The 18,922-nt window shown below is 45.7% G+C and overlaps 1 protein-coding gene across 9 annotated transcripts in view; it reads right to left on the reverse strand.

The window, feature by feature from the left end:
* Window positions 1–5,292: 5,292 nt before the first annotated feature.
* The window catches only part of Gas2 (growth arrest specific 2), a 144,593-nt gene continuing 130,963 nt past the window's right edge, over window positions 5,293–18,922 (reverse strand). For 8 of the 9 annotated variants that reach the window (XM_052760560.1, XM_052760564.1, XM_052760566.1 and 5 more), the window contains one exon: window positions 5,293–6,596. In XM_052760560.1, coding sequence (XP_052616520.1) covers window positions 6,378–6,596 — 219 coding nt within the window. In that variant the 3' untranslated portion in view covers window positions 5,293–6,377. The remainder of the gene's footprint in view (window positions 6,597–18,922) is intronic. The other variant, XM_052760569.1, reaches the window with a different exon arrangement.

Below are 18,922 nucleotides of genomic sequence, written 5' to 3' on the forward strand. Positions count from 1 at the left end.
CCCATACAGTGCTCACCTCCCACGCCGTGCTCTCCTCCCACGCCATGTTAGCCTCCCATACAGTGCTCACCTCCCACGCCGTGCTCACCTCCCACACCGTGTTAGCCTCCCACGCCGTGCTCGCCTCCCATGCCGTGCTCGGGTTGTGCTCTGGCTTGAGCTTGCACAGATCTTGCTCAGATGTGCAACTTCCCTGCTCTGTGCAGAAAAACTTCCTTGTCCTCAACACCACCCCTGACTCTCACAATTGTTCCACCCCTCTCTAATGGTGATCCATGAGCCATAGGGGGCAGTGTGGAAGAGATATCCTATTTACAGCTGAGCATTTTGTGGATTTTGTTAATCACCATCTATTTCCTTAACAACTTTTTTTTTTTTTTTTTTGGTTTTTCGAGACAGGGTTTCTCTGTGTAGTTTTGTAGTTTTGGTGCCTGTCCTGGATCTCGCTCTGTAGACCAGGATGGCCTCGAACTCACAGAGATCTGCCAGATCTGCCTGGCTCTGACTCCCAAGTGCTGGGATTAAAGGTGTGCACCACCAACACCCAGCCTCCTTAACTTCTTTTCTAGGTAAACATCTCATATTCCCTTATACACTACATGTACATATGCACACGTGCATACACACACACACACACACACACACACACACACACACACACACACTGTATTCAGATATGGTTATGAGCCCTATGCGTTGATTTTTTTGAGACCAACCAATCAAACATAAAAGAATAAACAGCATCACCAACAAAAGCCCACGTACAGAAGCCTGAAAAAGTATGTATAGTAGGCTTTGGGAAGCAGCTTTGTTTTTGGTGCAGAAATTTGTGTCATCAACCCGAGCCCTCAGTTCTTCTTCAATGTGGTTTTTTACTACACTCTTCTTCCCTTTATGGTTTATTTTGCAAATATTGCGCCAAAACTTGACTACCACGGTTCAAGAACTAAATACACACAAACTCCTTGGCTCGAGTATGACACGTGAGATCCTGAAGAGCACTGGCTGCTTTCATGGTACAGCCTTTGACTTGTGTTTGAATTTTAAGGGAAGAACGAGAATTTTTTTTGTTTTGTTTTTGTTTTTTGTTTTTTTCGAGACAGGGTTTCTCTGTGTAGTTTTGCGCCTTTCCTGGGACTCACTTGGTAGCCCAGGCTGGCCTCGAACTCACAGAGATCTGCCTGGCTCTGCCTCCCGAGTGCTGGGATTAAAGGCGTGCGCCACCACCGCCCGGCCGAGAATTTTTTTTTGTACTGACACTCCCACCAACAACTTATGAAGTGAGCATTACAACTTGGGAAATTTTTCTTATAACGTTCCTTCCTTTGAGTTACATTGATGGGTAGAAATTTCTACTCATTTACCTTGTGTCTATTCTTTTGGCTAACCAAGATAGCAAAGAATTCCACAGCAGATTTATTGATGGCCAGAATGAACACCTGAAATCATTCATTCCCAGTCGCCAATTACCCAGGTCCCTTTGCCCTCTGACCTGCAGGGCTACACAGGTCTGCCACCCTCCTGTATTTCTGCGACTCTCTTGAAGGCTGGCTATGGCCTTGACTCCACTTGCTTACTTGGGTACTGCTTTCTATAGGATTATAGGAATATTTGGATTTTTAATTCTTTTCCCCTTTCCTATCATCTTTTCTTGGATGTTACCCTAGCTGAGAAATTGATGCCAGACCTCTTGAGTCTTCACATTCTTGTAAGAGCCATCTGTATTTGGTCACGTCCTTATGGGTACAGTCCTATTTTTCCATACCCTCCTTGGTATGGATTAGCTAGCAGCTAGTCAATGTCAGTTTTGAACATGTTCTTAGACATACTTGAAAGACCACAGTGGATATTCTATAAATCTAATAATCTTCTAGGTCTCCCAAGTATGGTCATGTCCTAACCTTAGCACCTGGAGTTGTTTGACTTAGTAAGGTATTTTAAAAGGTTAACCTAGGGAGAGTTGATCTCATCACAGTCTTAAGAACTGAAGACTTGGGCTGGAGAGATGGCTCAGTGGTTAAGAACACTGGCTCTTCTTCCAGAAGACCTGAGTTCAATTCCCAGCACCCACATGGCAGCTCACAGCTGTCTGTAACTCCAGTTCCAGGGGATCTGATACTTTCACACCAATGCACATAAAATAAAGTTAAATAAATTATATAAAAAAAAAGAACTGAAAACTTTTCCAACCGTTGGCCAAAAGAAGAGATGTAAAGAGAGAAGAAGGGTCTGAGTGATGCCATGCCATGTTTCCGACCATACTCCAAAGATTGCAGGTTGCCTCTGGAAAGTAGAAAAGGCAAGAAATGGATTCTCTCCTGAAGTCTGCAGAAAGAAACACAGCTTTGAGGACATTTTGGCTTTAGCCAAGCAAGTTCATGTTGCTTCTGACAACAGAATTACCAAATGATAGATAACTCGTACTATAGTGGTATTCATATTCTTTTTTGTTAAGATACACTTATTCCTAAGTAAATTTTCATTTTTAAAAGAAAAATTTACGCATAGGAGAAAGTTTTGAAGGAAAGATTGCCAATAAAAATGAAGAACTTTAATTAATACTGATTTTAATTGATGAAGTAAATATTAAGTTACTAAGTGTCATAAGTTTGAAAAGACACTAGAGTTATTTATTATACCAAGACCATTTTACCTGGCACAAAAGCTGTAAGTTTTATTTATTTTTAGTTTTGCACTAACATGCTTTTCTAGAACCACACCCGACACTTCCCAGCACCACTAGCCTGCACATGCCTGCTAAAAATTTCCCCATAAACAGGCTGGATGTTTGACTGAGTTGGTCCCATGACATACAGATGCTTCCTCAGTGAAACTTTGGATCAAGGAAGATGAATTTTTCTTATGGAAAAAATAGTGAAATAATGAGTTAACTCTACCATTGAAAAACAAAATTCAGCCGGGCAGTTGTGGCGCACGCCTTTAATCCCAGTACTTGGGAGGCAGAGGCAGGCGGATCTCTGTGAGTTTGAGGCCAGCCTGGTCAACAGAGTGAGTTCTAGGACAGTCAGAGATGTTACACAGAGAAACCCTGTCTCACCGCCCCCCAATTAAATAATAAATAAAATAAAAATTTTCATGGTGACACTGTCTTAGGGTTTCCATTGCTGTGAGGACACCATGATCACAGCAACTATTTTTTAATTTCTTTTTATTTATTCTTTTTTTTTTTGTTTTTGTTTTTGTTTTTGTTTTGTTTTGTTTTTTTTTTTTGGTTTTTCGAGACAGGGTTTCTCTGTGTAGCTTTGCGCCTTTCCTGGAACTCGCTTTGGAGACCAGGCTGGCCTCGAACTCACAGAGATCCGCCTGGCTCTGCCTCCCGAGTGCTGGGATTAAAGGCGTGCGCCACCACCGCCCGGCTATTTGTTCTTTTTATATATTTATTCTTTTACATCATGTATCTTGATCCCTTCCATCTTCCCATCTGCCTGCCCCCCCCCCACACACACACAAAATAAAACAACATTTAAGAGGAAAAAATAAAATATCTCGTCATGGAAGCTGCAGTGTGACACAGTGAGTCACAAAGGAAAGCCCTTTGTCCGTACAGCTTTACTTGCAAGTGTTCGTTGCAAAGAGTCATTGGTCTGGTGCGAGGCCTCTGGTTTCTGCTACACTATCAGTGCTGGGTCCTCACTAGGGCTCTTCCTGGGTATCCTGTTGTTGCCCTGTGTTGTGGAGATCCTGCAGCTTAGGGTCTTCAGGTCAGGTCCCTTCACGTGCTCCAGCAGGTCATGGATGGGGCGGATGTTGAGGTGGGCTAACTCATAACCCTGGGTCTGAGCCTGGGCAGCTGCAGGATTGGTCAGCCCACCAGTTCTCCCCTGTCCTCACCACCAGGTGGGCTCTCCAGCATTTGCCCAGGCTAATCCACCTCTTGCAGCAATGAGTGAGGGGTGGGGCCGGTTCTCTTTTTTCACACTTTCAGGATTGGCTCGCCCACACCTACACCATTAGGGCCAGCTCTATTGTGTTGGTCCAGGGACCACTCCCACAAGTGTGTTGCTGCTGATGAGGGGTAGGGATAGCTCTCCCACTCTTATTACCCCAGGGCCAGCTCCTCCACCTGTCTCAGGTGTTGATGGGCGGGAGGTGGGGGGCATCTCTCCTCTGCCCATGCTACCACATGTCAGATGAGTAATGGGGACAGCTCTCTGCTCATAACACTGGGGCTGGGTTATCTTCACCTCCAACATCTAGGCAGCTCTGCCGTGCTGCCTAGGTGAGTGACAGGGCCTGTTTCCTGAGTGCTATAGCTGTTAAGGGGGAGGGTCAGCTTTCTCATCCGTTGCTGGTGGTAAGAGGCGAGGGGTAAAGAGGAACATCTCTTACCCCCCACGCCCACCCCCCTATCACCATATGACAGAAGAGTAGTGGAGACAGCTTTCTCATGCTTATAACTTTGAGGCTGGCTCCCCCACTCCTCTGCCAACAAGGTTAGCTCTGTTGTGTTACCCAGGAGAGGTGCAGGGTCTGCTCTCCCAAATGCTGCAGCTGGTGGGGGGCAGGGACAATTCTCCTGCTCTTGTGACCTCAGGACCAGTTTTCACACCTGCCTCAGGCACTGATAGGGGCAACTCTCCCCCACCCATGCCACCACAGGAGAGATGGGTGATAGTGGCAGCTCTCCCTTGCTTATGACTTCAGGGCTGGCTAACCCACGCCTGTGCTCACAGGGCTGGCTCTAATTGTGCTGTCCTGGCAAGGTGCAGGGGCAGCTCTCCTGAGTGTTGCAGCTGGTGGGGGTCAGGAACAGCTTTCCAACTCTTATGACCACAGGGCCAGCTCTCCCATCGGCCCCACGCATTGATGGGTGGCAGGGGGTGGGGTTGGGTGGGGGACAACTCTCCCCAGCCCATGCATGGCAACTCTTCTAAAGGAGAACATTTAAATGGAATAGCTTGCTTAGAGTTCAGAGGTTCAGTCCATTATCATCATGGTGGGACATGACAGCGTGCAGGCAGACATGGTGCTGGAGAGGGAGCTGAGCATACTATGCCTTGCAACAGGAAGTGGTCTGAGACACTGGGTGGTATCTTGAGCATATATGAGACCTCAAAGTCGGCCTCCACAGTGACACACTTCCTCCAAAAAAAACCATACCTACTCTACAAGGCCACACCTCCTCATAGTGCCACTCCCTTTGGGTTTATAGGGGCCAATTACATTCAAACTACCACAGACACTTAAGGTCCTTCCATGGTCAAGTCCACACTCTGAGAATAAACACCACCTCCATTCCCCTTCCCCGTGTAAAGATACTCTACACAGCCATAACCTGACACTCCTCTTATTTGCTAGGAAATTAGGAGTTTGAAGATTAACTTTATTTTAGCACTGACACAGAGACAGATAATGTGTGGGTTTTTTTTAATTTTTCATTTTTAATTCTTAAATCAGTGTGGACAATATCTTGCTGTTCATTGGTACAAAACAGCCCTGTCCTGGGTATACAAGTCTGTAACATCATTCACTACAGTGAATTTACTTCATGAGACAGCATAGCAGAATAGGACTAACTAAGATATATTTTAATAAGAAAATGCTTGAAATAAACAAAATCACAAAGCTGATGAACATTTGACTGTGTGGTCTGCACATCAACATGTGAATGTATGCCAGCTTATACATGTGAATTTCACTAAGTGATCCTAAACATAGCTCCTCTGTGTGTGTGTGTGTGTGTGTGTGTGTGTGTGTGTGTGTGTGTGTGTGTGTGTGTCGGTGTGTGAAAGGTACCTGCTATTCCTAAGGGGCTGCACAGGCAACATCCAAAGTACCCCAGAGGTTGGTTTGGTCAGGGATCAGAGATGAACTTTAAGGCAATCTTGCAAGTGAATGTAAACATCTCTGAAGTGGCCTTTCCAGTTAAGTATGATGGCTGTGAAGACTCTGTACTGTATAGTGCTGTTGGACAACTTTAGTAGCACATTATCACATTGTCATCTTGTAAAAAATAGCTATAAAATCCCATTATAAAAGTGTCTGGGGTGCTTTAGCTCATAGACATACAGCAGGCACTTTCTGTTGACCTATCCATACGTGCTAAATACAGTTTCCTAGGCATGTTCACCTCCAATGGCTGTACCTAGAACGGAGTTCCTAATAAGGTTTGTTCTAAATACTATGTTCACATATTGAGAAATAATGATTTGCTTACAATTTGTCTGATTTTGTTCTGAGTTTAGAATTTTGTTCCCTTAGGTGAAGTTCTACAGATGCATTAAAAATAAATAGTGCTACCTTTTGAGACTTTTCCTGCCTGATGATGTGTGTGGCTCTCAGAGCATGTGGACTACATTGGCTACACTGTAGAATGGACACAGGCCATTGCATGGGTCCCCTTTCAGGGACCAGTTTCATTTAATCTCCTTCTTAGCCTTGTAGCTGGCAGAGACCACCAGGTAATTATCTGGATTCATGTCCTTCAGGGTTGGGGATTTGCTCTGGACAGGGGATGTTTTGCCGTCCACACGGGAGATCTGCAGCATGCGGCAGGGGTCATGCTTGAGCAGATAGCCTGCGAAGGTCTCCCAGCCTCCTCCCACGCGGACCATCACATGCTTGTTGTGCAGCATCTGGAAGGAGAGACCAGTAAAGCAAGTCAGGTTTTTGAGAGAGTGCACCAGACCTCACAGCAACCCCGGGTCTAGCAACAGTAGCGTGGCTTGCCTTACGTCCATGACCCTTGTTTATTCATGTTGCACACAGTGTCTGCTTGGGACAAGGCTTATGAAAGAAACCTTGTGTGCAGAGGAATCTTGGGGAAACATCTGGAACCTAACTTTCATGTGTCACAGAGCATCCATGTATATTTCTCTGACTAGATGGATATGAAAGCTTCTCTGTAATACACAGTGGACCACTACTAACACTCCTCACTGCCTCCACTCACATCAGTGTTCCGTCCTTCCCACTGGGTCATTTTCCTCTCAACCAGAACCTAAGAGACCAGGGAAGTCTCTGGTAGTGAGTTCATGTTAATAAATGATGTTAACAGCCACACACATTTGCTGCAAAATACAAATGAAAACGTACTGAGAAAAAAAATGAGATATGTTCAAGTCATTGAGCCTTTTAAGGAGTGATATATTCATTTTCCATTGACACTTGTCTTCCCAATTACCTCAGAATACACCTATTAAAATCAACTAAGCCAAAACAAAAATAAGTACACACACACACACACACACACACACACACACACATGCACACACACAATACACACACACACACACACACACACACACACACACACACACACACACACACACACACCTTAAAAACCCCAAACAACAACCACAAAATAATAAACACAGCAGAAACTTACCTCCAGGCCAGGGAGCCATCCAGAGCTCCAGCCTCTACCTCTACAGTGCTACACTCACAGGAAAGTGCCATCACATCTGGGGACATGGTGCTGGGGACTGAACCCAGGGCATCTTGCATGCTACCCACCTCAACAAACTCAGCTCCATCCCCAGACCCAAGAGAGTTTTTAACTCTGGGAAAAAGTGAAAAGTCCTTTTCAGCCTGGAGTACTTGCATCACGCAAACATACCCTGGAACTTTTACAACGAATCCACAGAAGCTTGCAAAGTGGAAACGTGGAAGATGGTCTACTGAGCATGAGGAACATGGGGAGGGAAATAAACTGTCCTCTTCTGCAGCCTCTGCAGATGGGGATCTGAGCACAATATTGCTGCCACAGCCAACAGCTGAGGGGTACCAGGAAGTACCTTGCAACTTGTCTAGGTTCACTCTTCTGGCGTGGTCAGGGAAGACTGCCTTCAGCAGAGGGAAGTGTGTTAATGGCACCGCAGCTGAAGCAGTCAATGAGGTTCCCAGGTTCTAAGAGCTTTGCTGATGAATGGTTGTGAGGATTGGGGGTGGGGTGGGCATGTACATATTTTCTCATCTTGAAATCTGACCCTACATTCCTTATTGATCTCCGTCTTTGTTTTTATTGCATTCTGAAGGCAATCACAGGAGAGGTGACTCCAAAGCCTCACTGGCCATCCTCCTGATCCTAAGCCTTTAAGAAACATAGTGAACAGATGCCACCACACAGGCCTCTATTTAAACTTGCTTACCACAAAATTAGAAAAAGATTTCTCCCTTTTAGAAACGGCCTATTAAATATTTTTATGGATCTACATCAGAAATTGAGGTACACTCGACACCACAAGAATTAGGGCATTGTTAACACAGGGGTCAATAGCTTTCAGCTGCTTTTGTTTTCTTGATTTCTCAGAACTATGAAATGCTTCTCTTTTGATTTGAAACAAGGTGTGTGTGTGTGTGTGTGTGTGTGTGTGTGTGTGTGTGTGTGTGTGTGTTTCTCTTCTGCCCCTGACCCTAGCTTTATCACAAGTAACAACAACAAAAGGAATTAATTCATAAGCAAACAGCAGCAGCTCTGAAAGCTTCCTTGTGGAAGTTTTATCAGAGCTCTAAGCACTGGGAGCCCTGGATACAAATTTTACCTAGAACACTCCACACTTTAGAGAATCCTGATTCACACTGAAGTAGGGGAAGGAGGCCTTGAGTGCATTATCTTCTCTCAAGCCTCAGTTTCCCCACACCTGGGAGTTAGAGGGTTTCCCCACAACACTATTAGGTTTCTGTGAAAATCCCCACCATTGTATATCCCAAACTTGTGAGATAAGAGACTCAGGACTGTCTTATGAGAGGTATTCTTACATTTAGACCTTACCAGAATGTGCTAAGAAGTCTGTGGGCAATCCTGGAGTTTCAGGTATGGGATTAAGATATTAAGGTCACAGTGATGGATAACTGATTACAGAAATTTAAATTCCATGCCCTCTTTAAGTATGTGCTCATTTTCAAAAGTGTCTTGTGCCACCACATCTCCATGAACAAAATCCGTTTCAACCGAAAAGCAAATTAATCTACTATAAACCCAATTACTCTGAACGTGTTCCTCCTGGGCTCCGTGGCCTAGTCCTTTCATGGATTCGTCACATGATGGCATTATTAAGAGGTGATCAAATACAGGAGTTGGGCCTTGTAGAAGAGGGGGACCACTAGGGGCCCCTTCCATATTTCCTCTCCACTTTCTGTCCCCCATGAGTCCAGCAGCCATGGCCATACACCCCGCCCTCCACAGTGCTCTGCCTCACAGGGGCCAGTTCAACAGACCAAGGACAGGACGGTAACATCTCAGGCTCTGAGCTAGAACAAGCCCTTCTGTGGCGCTTTTCTTTGCTGTTTGCTTGTGTGTCAGCAGGGCAGTTAGCACACAAGTTCCCTTTGTAACACCTGAGCTCTCAGTGTGGGGATCACATTTACACACTCTTACAGATTGCCAATAGCATACTCACATGATGCTCTCATAGGCTTCACTCACTTTGCTTAAATAATGATGCTGTCAGAAGAATGCCTCCCATTTTAGAGATAGGGAAGCCAAGGCTTTTAGAAAGCAAGCAACCTGTGTAAGGTTATGAACGAGTGGGCAGCGGCGGGAGCAGAGGGCCCTCTCTTAACCACACTCACTGTTTCTGCAGTCCAGACTGGTTTACACGCCTCCTAGTCACTATCCACTGAAAGATATTAGCCCATCACAAGCATCGTCGAGATCAGAAATAGCAATAAGCACTTTGAGCAGATTAACTGAGCCCCCTTACAATAATCTATAGGGACACCCAATAGACCAAGTTTAATTTCAGAAAACTGTGTGGTTATGGCTCTAATTATTCTGAAACAAGCGTCTCAAGTGTAGTGACAGGATGAAACACACTCACAGCCAGGTGTGCACATGTCTCTGCCCTTCCAAAGGGCCCAGTATAGAAACGCGGCTTCTCCCTCTCTGATTACCCAGCCTGGAGAGCAGGCAGGCAGGCAGGAATCCCATTATGTGTAGGTACTAAGAGCTTCAACCAAAAAGGCTCTTCTCTTCTCAGAGACGCTAATTAGTGCTTAGAAATGGAAACAAACCAACTCACTTTTCCTTTCAAAGGGAAAGCCTATATTTATGTAGATCACAGATAATGACATGTTTCACTAAGTGATAAAAACCAAATCACATGAAACATCTAGAGAAGTACCAGGGGTTTACTAATAACACACTTGTGCTTCAAGGTGACCAGGCTGTGTGCAACTAGGCTGTGTCACATAACAAACAAAATGGCCTCAGAAAAAATGAAGAATACCAAGTGGGAAACAGTTTTCAATGAGCAAAATTTAACATTAAAGGCTTCATGCCCATATCTGATACATTTGTTTAGTGATACCTCTGGCAGAGGTCTGCATGAGTGACCGTGTCTGTCCCAGCCCCAAATCCCTATGAAATGCTTCTCCTCTTGGGGTCAACTGCCAAATCTGCTTTGCTCCAGCTCTGCTCCTGTCGGCGCCTAGCAACATCACGAGCAGCAGTGGAACAGGTCGAGTGCTCAGAGCCGCTCCTCAGGACGCTCCTGTCCTAGCTCTCACTAATGCACACGCTGCCCACACGCTGCCCACACGCTGCCCCAGAGGCACGGGAGTCTTTCCAACAGGAGCATCTCTGCGCTCCACCACTTCCCTCGGACCTCCGAGAGTGCTTCTCCACTGTCCGCTGTGCTGCCCGGAGGCTGCCACTCACCCTCCTGCATGCAGTAGGTGTGCTGCCAGGCAGGGATGGAGTGGCAGCAATGGTCCAGGCAGAGTTAGCCTCTGTAGGGTGGCAGAGTCTTGCAGACCTTTAACAACCTCCTGCCCATTCTGATGCTGCCTTCCCCGCCTTGGCCCGCTGCACCTGGCACATGGGTCACCTGAGGCGCCAGCTGCCAGTTCTCTCATCCTTCCTCACTGCTTCAGGTTACCACAAGCACAGTTGGTGCTGAAAGTCTACATTTTTATATTAGTTTGAGATATTCAAAGCCTCACACACCTTTCTACATCCACCTAAGTTCTCCACACTTTCAAAGAGAAAAAGTCCATCCCTTCCTTAGGCCATCCAACACATCTCATCGAAGTACTCAGTGAAGCCCTCGGGACTCTTCACAGCATTAGGAACACAGTGCCTACCAAACGCATTTTAAATGCATTTTGAGTGAACAATGCTTATCCAGTGAATTAACAAGGTTAGCGTTCAATGCTGCTCCACCCCAGTATCACTCTGCCGGTTTGAAATATACCTGGATTAGTCATGGGATGATGGAAAGGGGACGATGGAAAGATCTGTGTCCTTCTTTTACAAGGTCTGGGCGTGAACAGTAATCCATGTCACCCTTTGTGTAGAGAGCACTTCGTTGAGGGAAAGACAAACCCGGAGTCTGGAAGAGAGACATCGAGGGGACTGCACGGGGAGGAAGGAGTGGGATGGCCACTCAAGATGGCTGTGGATGGAAGAAAGAGAAGGCGGAGAGGGTGGGAAGGAAGCATCATGACGGGTGCAGAGAGAATGACGTCACTGTTCTTTGGGATGATCCTTCACGAATCCTCCTTACCTCTAACACATTTTTTTTTAAATGACAAACAGTAGCAATAAATTGTTCAACAAAGTTTCCACACACATGCCCGCCATGACGCTTAAGTGGGCAAGTGCCGTTTAGCTTGGGTACCCAGCACCTCTGTGGCTCTCATTAAAAGCCTTTCTCCTTTTAATGGATCCCGACGCTCAATTTCAACACGGTCTGTTAACTGAGCTCCACTGGCATGGGAGGCAGCTGACTGCCCACAGGAGCTGAGTCACCAAATTTAGAATCCAAGACATCATATGCGTCCTAACACCTAGTCAACCCTGTTCACTGTGTGTTTCCACAAGGCATCATAACATGAACACAAATATTGTTTTTAAAAGGCAGTCATCTGTTCTCCAGAGAAAAATATCACATTGATTTACAGGATAGTTTGATATCACTCTGAAATGGCATATGTTCCAATTGGACAACGGGGAATTCAGCTGTCTGCCTCAGTTCCCTGACACATTTAGGGACAAGACAGCAGATGTTCGGCAGATGGCTTGACACCAGGATTTTCAAAATAAGTGATACGGTTATAAGTCTGCAAGGTAAACCGAGGCTCCAGTGACAACACGTGGTGTTTGGCACCTTCCTTGTGAGAGCTGAGGCTTTCATCTTACGTTTTCATAAAACAGCTCATCACAGCCCAGATAAAGAGGCGCCTGAAACCAGCCCTCCATGTTTGTCACCTCCACTACCTCCCCAGGGTGCCTTTGACGCATTCCTCCCTTTCTGTGTAAACTTCAGAGAGATGAGTAACAGAAATGTGAGAGGGAGCTATTATTTGCTCCCTCTCTACCAGGAGTGCCAACCGTAACCACCACTAACCGTCACCTCGACAACTGCATGCATTCTCTTGTGCCTCAATTTTCCTTCTGAGCAAGAGATATTTCCACCTAGATTCACCGAGACAGAGATACTGATGTGTAAACATGAAGACACCATGCCTGGAGCACGGAGGGTACTGAATGACTGCAGGAAGCTGAATGCTTTGTTCTGGCAGCTACAGAATCACACCCTATCAAGATACCGACTTGTTGATTTGTTATCACAAGGGCTCCACCTTGGCAGGCTGGTATTACTGCTACCTCTATCTGGAGGGAACTGGAGCCTTAGGCATGACTTAGGACTCATAGCACACTTGGCTTCTGATGGCCAGTGGTGTGGCCCAGCCTCTTCTGTAGAATTATACATCGGGGTAATATAGCCCCCATGCCTTTATTTGAAGGCTGAACTACTGCAGTGCCCCGGATAGTGAGAGCCAGTCCCCCAACAGGAATAGGGCTTGTGTCACAGAGATTCTACTGAGGCTTGAAAGAAAATATATCTGGCCTGTTGTTGTTGTTATTATTTCCTTCTGAGAAGAAATGTAAATTTCTGAGGCTCATTTAGAGACACATGGCTCCAGAAACTTCTTTCTGCCAGCAAGTATGAGACAAGTAGCTCACAGAAGACATATAAGTGACGGATGGGAGAATGTTCCAGCTGCAGCTGCTGGAGACTGTGTGGGAGCACTTAGCACCAGCTCCTGTCCCTTCCCGTTGCCTCCCTATGTAAGGTATCCTTCTTCCCAGCTCTGCCCCAGATGCAATTACGAGGGCTTAGCTACAATCTAATTACAGCTACAGAGAAGACAATGTCATAATACATATTTTATAGGGCAGTCAGCATGGTGAAAGCAGAGAGGTGGGAACATCATTGGTGGGAGGGGAAGGGTTGTCTAGCGGAAGGGTTTGTAGCCAGTTTATTCCAGAGTAGAACAGGAATTCAACTGCTGCAAAGATAGAAATCTATTCAAGGACTGGAGCCAGGCTCCAGCAGCAACACAGACAGACAGACAGACAGACAGACACACACACACAAACACACACACACACACACCCCAAAACAAATTATTCCCTGAATAACACCAGGTCTTGCTGATACAACTCCAATTCCATAATGTCTTCTAAACCCAGCGTGAGCCAGGGAGGAGCCGAAATTCAGTGCTGTGCAATGTTGCCGCTCAAGAATGGTGTGCAGTTGGCGCCTGCTGGTTCTTGAATGGGAACAGCAGAGTCTGTAGCACAGACTCTCTGAAAACACAATGGACTTGTCAGTGGTTTCAGTTACTAAAATGGAAAATTGAGTATTTCTGAAAGCATCTAACTCTTTGCTTTGACAAAATGTTTGAAAGTGTCCTTTCCTTCAATGACCCATCCAAAAGAAAGGCAAAGAATAAAATGCTATAAAACCACAAAGAGAGAGGGAGAGGGAGAGGGAGAGAGGGAGGGAGAGGAAGAGGAAGAGGAAGAGGGAGAGAGAGGGAGAGGGAGAGAGAGGGAGGGAGGGAAAGAGGGAGGGAGGGAGGGAGGGAGAGAGAGAGAGAGAGAGAGAGAGAGAGAGAGAGAGAGAGAGAGAGAGAGAGAATTTGGGATGATAGCAGCAGTAGAGTGCTTGCTCAGTGTGCACAGGCCCTGGGTTCCACCCTCAGAACTGCAAAAAGAGTTTGACTTCAAGAGGATGAGATGGGAGGTGCTACAAGCCCACAGGAGGGACTTTCCAAAGAGAAGCTAGACAAATACTCCTGGAACTACAGAAAACTTAGGCTTTAGGACGGCCTGCTACGTCCATCAGATGAGGACGGATGAGTGGCTGAAAAGATAACGGCATGACACTCTGTGTAAGGGCTGTTTGCTTCCACAGACTGAATGTGCTCCGCCACAGCAGGAAAGAGAAGGGTGACATCTGCAGAAATGGAACCAGAGTTACTCCAACCTGAGACTGGGTGAGTGGGGGAAGGCAGGACACAGGGTGGAAGATGGCCCGGGGCTCCAGAGAGCAAATGCTGTCAAATGCTCACTGCCAACCCGGACAGTGATGATGTGGGTCTTCACCGCTTAGGACGTGAGGAAGTTTTTCACATTGCGTGTTGGAGGGAAGACTCCAGCTCCACAGCTGTGCTCCTCTCGGGCCAAGTTTCTCTACCTTCCCTGAGCTACCACAGTCACCCCCTTGTCCCTCAGTATATTCTCAGCTTGGCAGTGACAGTTAGGATGCAACTTCTCCTGAAATCACCATGAACTACTGATGCTGCTGGACCCCCTTAACATACTTGAGGAGTTTTGGATCATGGAGCAATCTGACCACCTAACCACAAATTTATTTATTAACAGGTCAGTGGAATTTGTGGTTACAAAATCCTTTCTGATACTGCTTACTTTAAGATTATTTTTAATATTCTTATCATTTGAATTTTCCCATCAGCACAGAGACCATCTCAGAACCCTTGGATAAGTCCTTGGCATGACTGATCCGGTGCTTTACCCTCCCATTTTCTGGAAGATACATCTTACATTATACCTCCAGGGCCTCTCTTCCACCCACCTTCATTCCAAGACCAGGATTCCTATTTCTCCTTACTGTATCACCATGTTTTCTTTAACCCTAGTAGGTACCAAACAAGCTTTCTCAGGGTCAAAGTTTTCTTTTCTGTTTACCTCCATCTCTAAATCATTTTCAGCCTAGAATATATTTTTGGCAAATTCTTCCAAAGTCTTAATGACTAGATAGCCCATGAGATTAGAAGAAATTTATAAACCATTCTCATTAAGCAATGCATAGGTAAACAATTCCTTCATATATATGGCCTTTCAAAAGTACTTTTATGTTTTATATTTTCTACCCAGCTGTAAAGCCTATGAGCCATAACCATGGCCAGAACAGCAAGGTATGTCCAAGGATGGCATTCAGTTCCTAGGGGTAACCAATGGCTGTCTAACCAAGCTGGCTTAACTGTACTTAAGGCCAACTTGATAGGAGGGAAACCATGCCTGGCACCGTAAACTTAGCCAACTCCCCGTGGCTGGTGAGAAGAGCCTACTGTTGCCACTCTGCCACTTTCCTAACCTGGTGTAGTTCCCAACCGCATTCTAAATACTTGTCCTTATACCCAGAGAAGGGCGTCTCTCACCCCTCCTCAAAGAAACTTCTTTTTGCAGCAGGTGGAGGCCAGCACAGAAATCCACAACTTGGCAACTGGTCAAATGCCTAAAATGATTGACCACAGGGTGTCCAACCCTAGATGATAGATGTATAACAAAAATCCTTTGTTTTCATCTTCTACACAGTCCAAATCATTGTCTCATCTACATGTTTTATCTGCTCTGAATCAAAAGTCTATTGAATAGTCTTATCTCCCCATTCATTCTCCAGAGGAGTAGGTAGAGATTGGAGGCCTCTCCACATTGTTCGGTCTTCTTGCATCTGAAGTATAGAGAACTGAGAATTCATCCCGTCTGCTCTCGTAAAGCTAGTCACATGTTAGTGTATAAATGAGACTTCTGTTCCACAGGGCCTCTCAGTCTCCCACGGAGAGAAAGGCACAGCCCTGTTTATAATGCTGCATATAACTCGGGCCCTTGGGACGGAATGCCCAGAAACCCAGTGCTCACTTTTCACACACAGGCTCTCAGAACTGGCACCCTGACATTTTTGCTCTTGAATTTATCTTCACCTTTAGAAGTTCTGGTCAATATTCTTATTCAGAAGTGTGCATTTTCCACCAGGTCTTCTGTTTTGTAACTCGACAATTTTTCATTTCTGTATTCTCCTATCTACACTTTTGCCATAAACTCCTCAAGTCTTTCACACGGGCAATGCGGTCGTGTAACACACGTGTGTGAACTTACAGAAACGCTCCACATACATTCAAATTCTCTACAGTAAACATGTACATATATGCAGACAAGACCCCCCACATACACACAATAATAAAAACTTAAATGTCCATCTTATAACTCTTTAAAATATTTCTTTTCATATTTAATCATGTGCATATAAGAATGTGTTAGTGTGTGCATGGATATCTGAGTACAGACACCCTCAGATGCCAGAGAAAGGGTGTTAGATCCCTTGCAATTGTTATCTGCCAGAGGGTGGTGCTGGGACCCAAACTTGGGTCCTCTGCAGAAGCAGTACCAGCTTCCAACAGCAGAGCCCTCTTTCCAGCCCCATGTTACAAATCTTAAGGCATGGTTTCCTCACCCACTTCCTCTTTCTCCCCAACAACTTGCTCCATGTAACAAAAGTACGCTCCTGTTTGCAAAAACTCAGGAGCTACCCTGCAGGGCTCCACCCCCTCTGTCAGTGAGACGTGCCCTGCTGGACTCTGTCTTCTTCAGTGAGTGCACGAGCTTTCCTGTGTCCTGTGCACTGTAATAATGGCCAGGAGGAACACTCATGTCTCCACGTGACTGAGCACGTTAGCCGCTATGCTTTCCTTCCCATTCAGCTGGCCCTCAGCAATGCGGCTGCTCACTTAACAGCCTCTTACAGAGACTCATCCTGCCTTGCTAGCAGAACTATGCTATTGTTACCGCAGGAAACCACACCCTTATCTGTAGCAGCAGATACACACACCAAGACATACAGTGAAGACAGCAGTGGGACCAATTCACTTGGATACCTTCTCCTATTCTCTCTTTACATTTATTATTTTTAATTATGTGCCTGTGGACGGGTACATGCATATGAACACAGGTGCCTGCAGAGGCCAAATTAATTCACCTGACTCCTGGAGCTGGGGTGGCAGGTGGTTGTGAGCCACCCGACATGGGTGCTGGGAACTGAACCCAGCCCCTCTGCAAGAGCAGTAAATGCTCTTAGCCACTGAGCCATCTCTCCAGCCTCCCTCTTATTGTCTCAGATGCATTCTTCTCTTTATTTTAGTGTCTTTAAGTTTATTTATATAACTTTGAGTCATGATGTCTTAGTATCTAGCCAGCTCATACAACAAAATGAAAGCAAATGTTTTATAATTATGTTAAAGTCAATTTAATAATTCCCATACCTAAGATCCCCTCCTTTCTTCTTTTGGGCATGCTACTACTATTAATAGAGATTTCTTTAATGGGCATGATTGTTGCATCCTTGGGCCACTGGTTCTTTTATGATTAACATTATAGCTGTTGGTCCACAAGACCTCAGCCATGAGGTCTGGTGGCTGAGATGCACCTTCAATGGACACCCATAGGAAGGGCCTTCATCATGTGACACTAGCAGCTACCACGCTTCTTCACTTTCCTGGTGTCAATGCAGAGGATGCTTCCTTTCTCCACCTCTCCCCCCTCACACAGTTCCACAGAAATCCCCACTGTGGCCGGGCAGCATTGTCACACGCATATAATCCCAGCACTCGGGAGGCAGACGCAGGCGGGCCTCTGTGAGTTCTAGGCCAGCCTGGTCTACAGAGCAAGTTCCAGGATGGGCTCCAAAGCTACACAGAGAAACCCTGTCTAGAAAAACAAACAAACAAACAAACAAACTAACTAATTAACTAACTAACAAAAAATCCATGGTGTAGTCTCTCAGTGTCTTCATCTATTCATTCTCAAATGTCAACCTCACCACCCTTTCTTCCACATCTCTCCCATGCCCCATGCCCCTTTGGAAAGGAGGTTAATTTTATCTGATCCACCTTTTGTCCCTTTTCATCTGGAATCTATCTGATCTCTGGCAGTTGTTATTTCTGCCTGAGTTTCTTCAGCATTATAGTTTTGTTATTACCTCTGCTCCGGGTGCTATTTTTATTTCCCTTCTGAAGTCCATTTGTATAGCTGTTTTATTTCCAATTTTCTTTGATACTATGCAGCAAAAGTAGGTCTTCTCTGTATGGACCATATTTTAAATTTCTTTTTATTATAACGTAATTTTAACCATCTCCTGCATGCATGTGTCAAGCTTGCCCTGATAAACCTTTGCACAGGAGGGCCCTGGGGACATATTCAGACTAGTCTGTGAGGGTGGAAGGTCTTGTGTGTAGAAGTTCCAGAAAGGAAGGCAGATGAGTTGAAAATGGGACACCAAGGATCCAACCTGAGCTATGACAGCAGGAACATAGGAACCTGTGGCGGAGGATTGAAGTCCACAGGGCTTGATAATAGCCCAGCCTGAGGTGGCTTCTTGACTTCTCTGTCTTCTTTCCAACCTGTGCAAGAGCCTTGTTCAGGTAGATAAGTTGAGACATTCCACAAAATCCCTTCACTTTTTACTCCGACTCCTAATAATGCATTTCCAAGAACAAACTCTTCCAAATCCTAGGATTCCATAAACCAGAAATGGGTGTTGGTGGTATTTCAAGGTCAGGATTTGTAGCCAAATGCTTCTAATTTTAAGTTGTCCCTGTGACAGCCCATAAGGATCAGTGAGTGGATAGGTTCCTGGGAGGGGACGGCCCAGCAGGAAGCCCCCCCCCCCCCCCCGAAAGCCATTCCTGTCTTCCAACCCAAGCCTCAGCTGTCTCCTCCTCCTCCTCCTCCGCTGTACTGTGAGGTAGAGCTACCCTTCACTGGAAAACCTCACACACTTTCTCTACTTTAGGAAAGTGTCTCATCATGACTTCTCACTTTCTTCCCTCTGTGTGACAGTCTAACTCAACATCAGACAAACGATGTGATTTC

This window comes from Peromyscus californicus, unplaced genomic scaffold (genome assembly GCF_007827085.1).
Source record: "Peromyscus californicus insignis strain IS unplaced genomic scaffold, ASM782708v3 Scaffold_4__1_contigs__length_199733344, whole genome shotgun sequence".
NCBI lineage: Eukaryota > Metazoa > Chordata > Mammalia > Rodentia > Cricetidae > Peromyscus > Peromyscus californicus.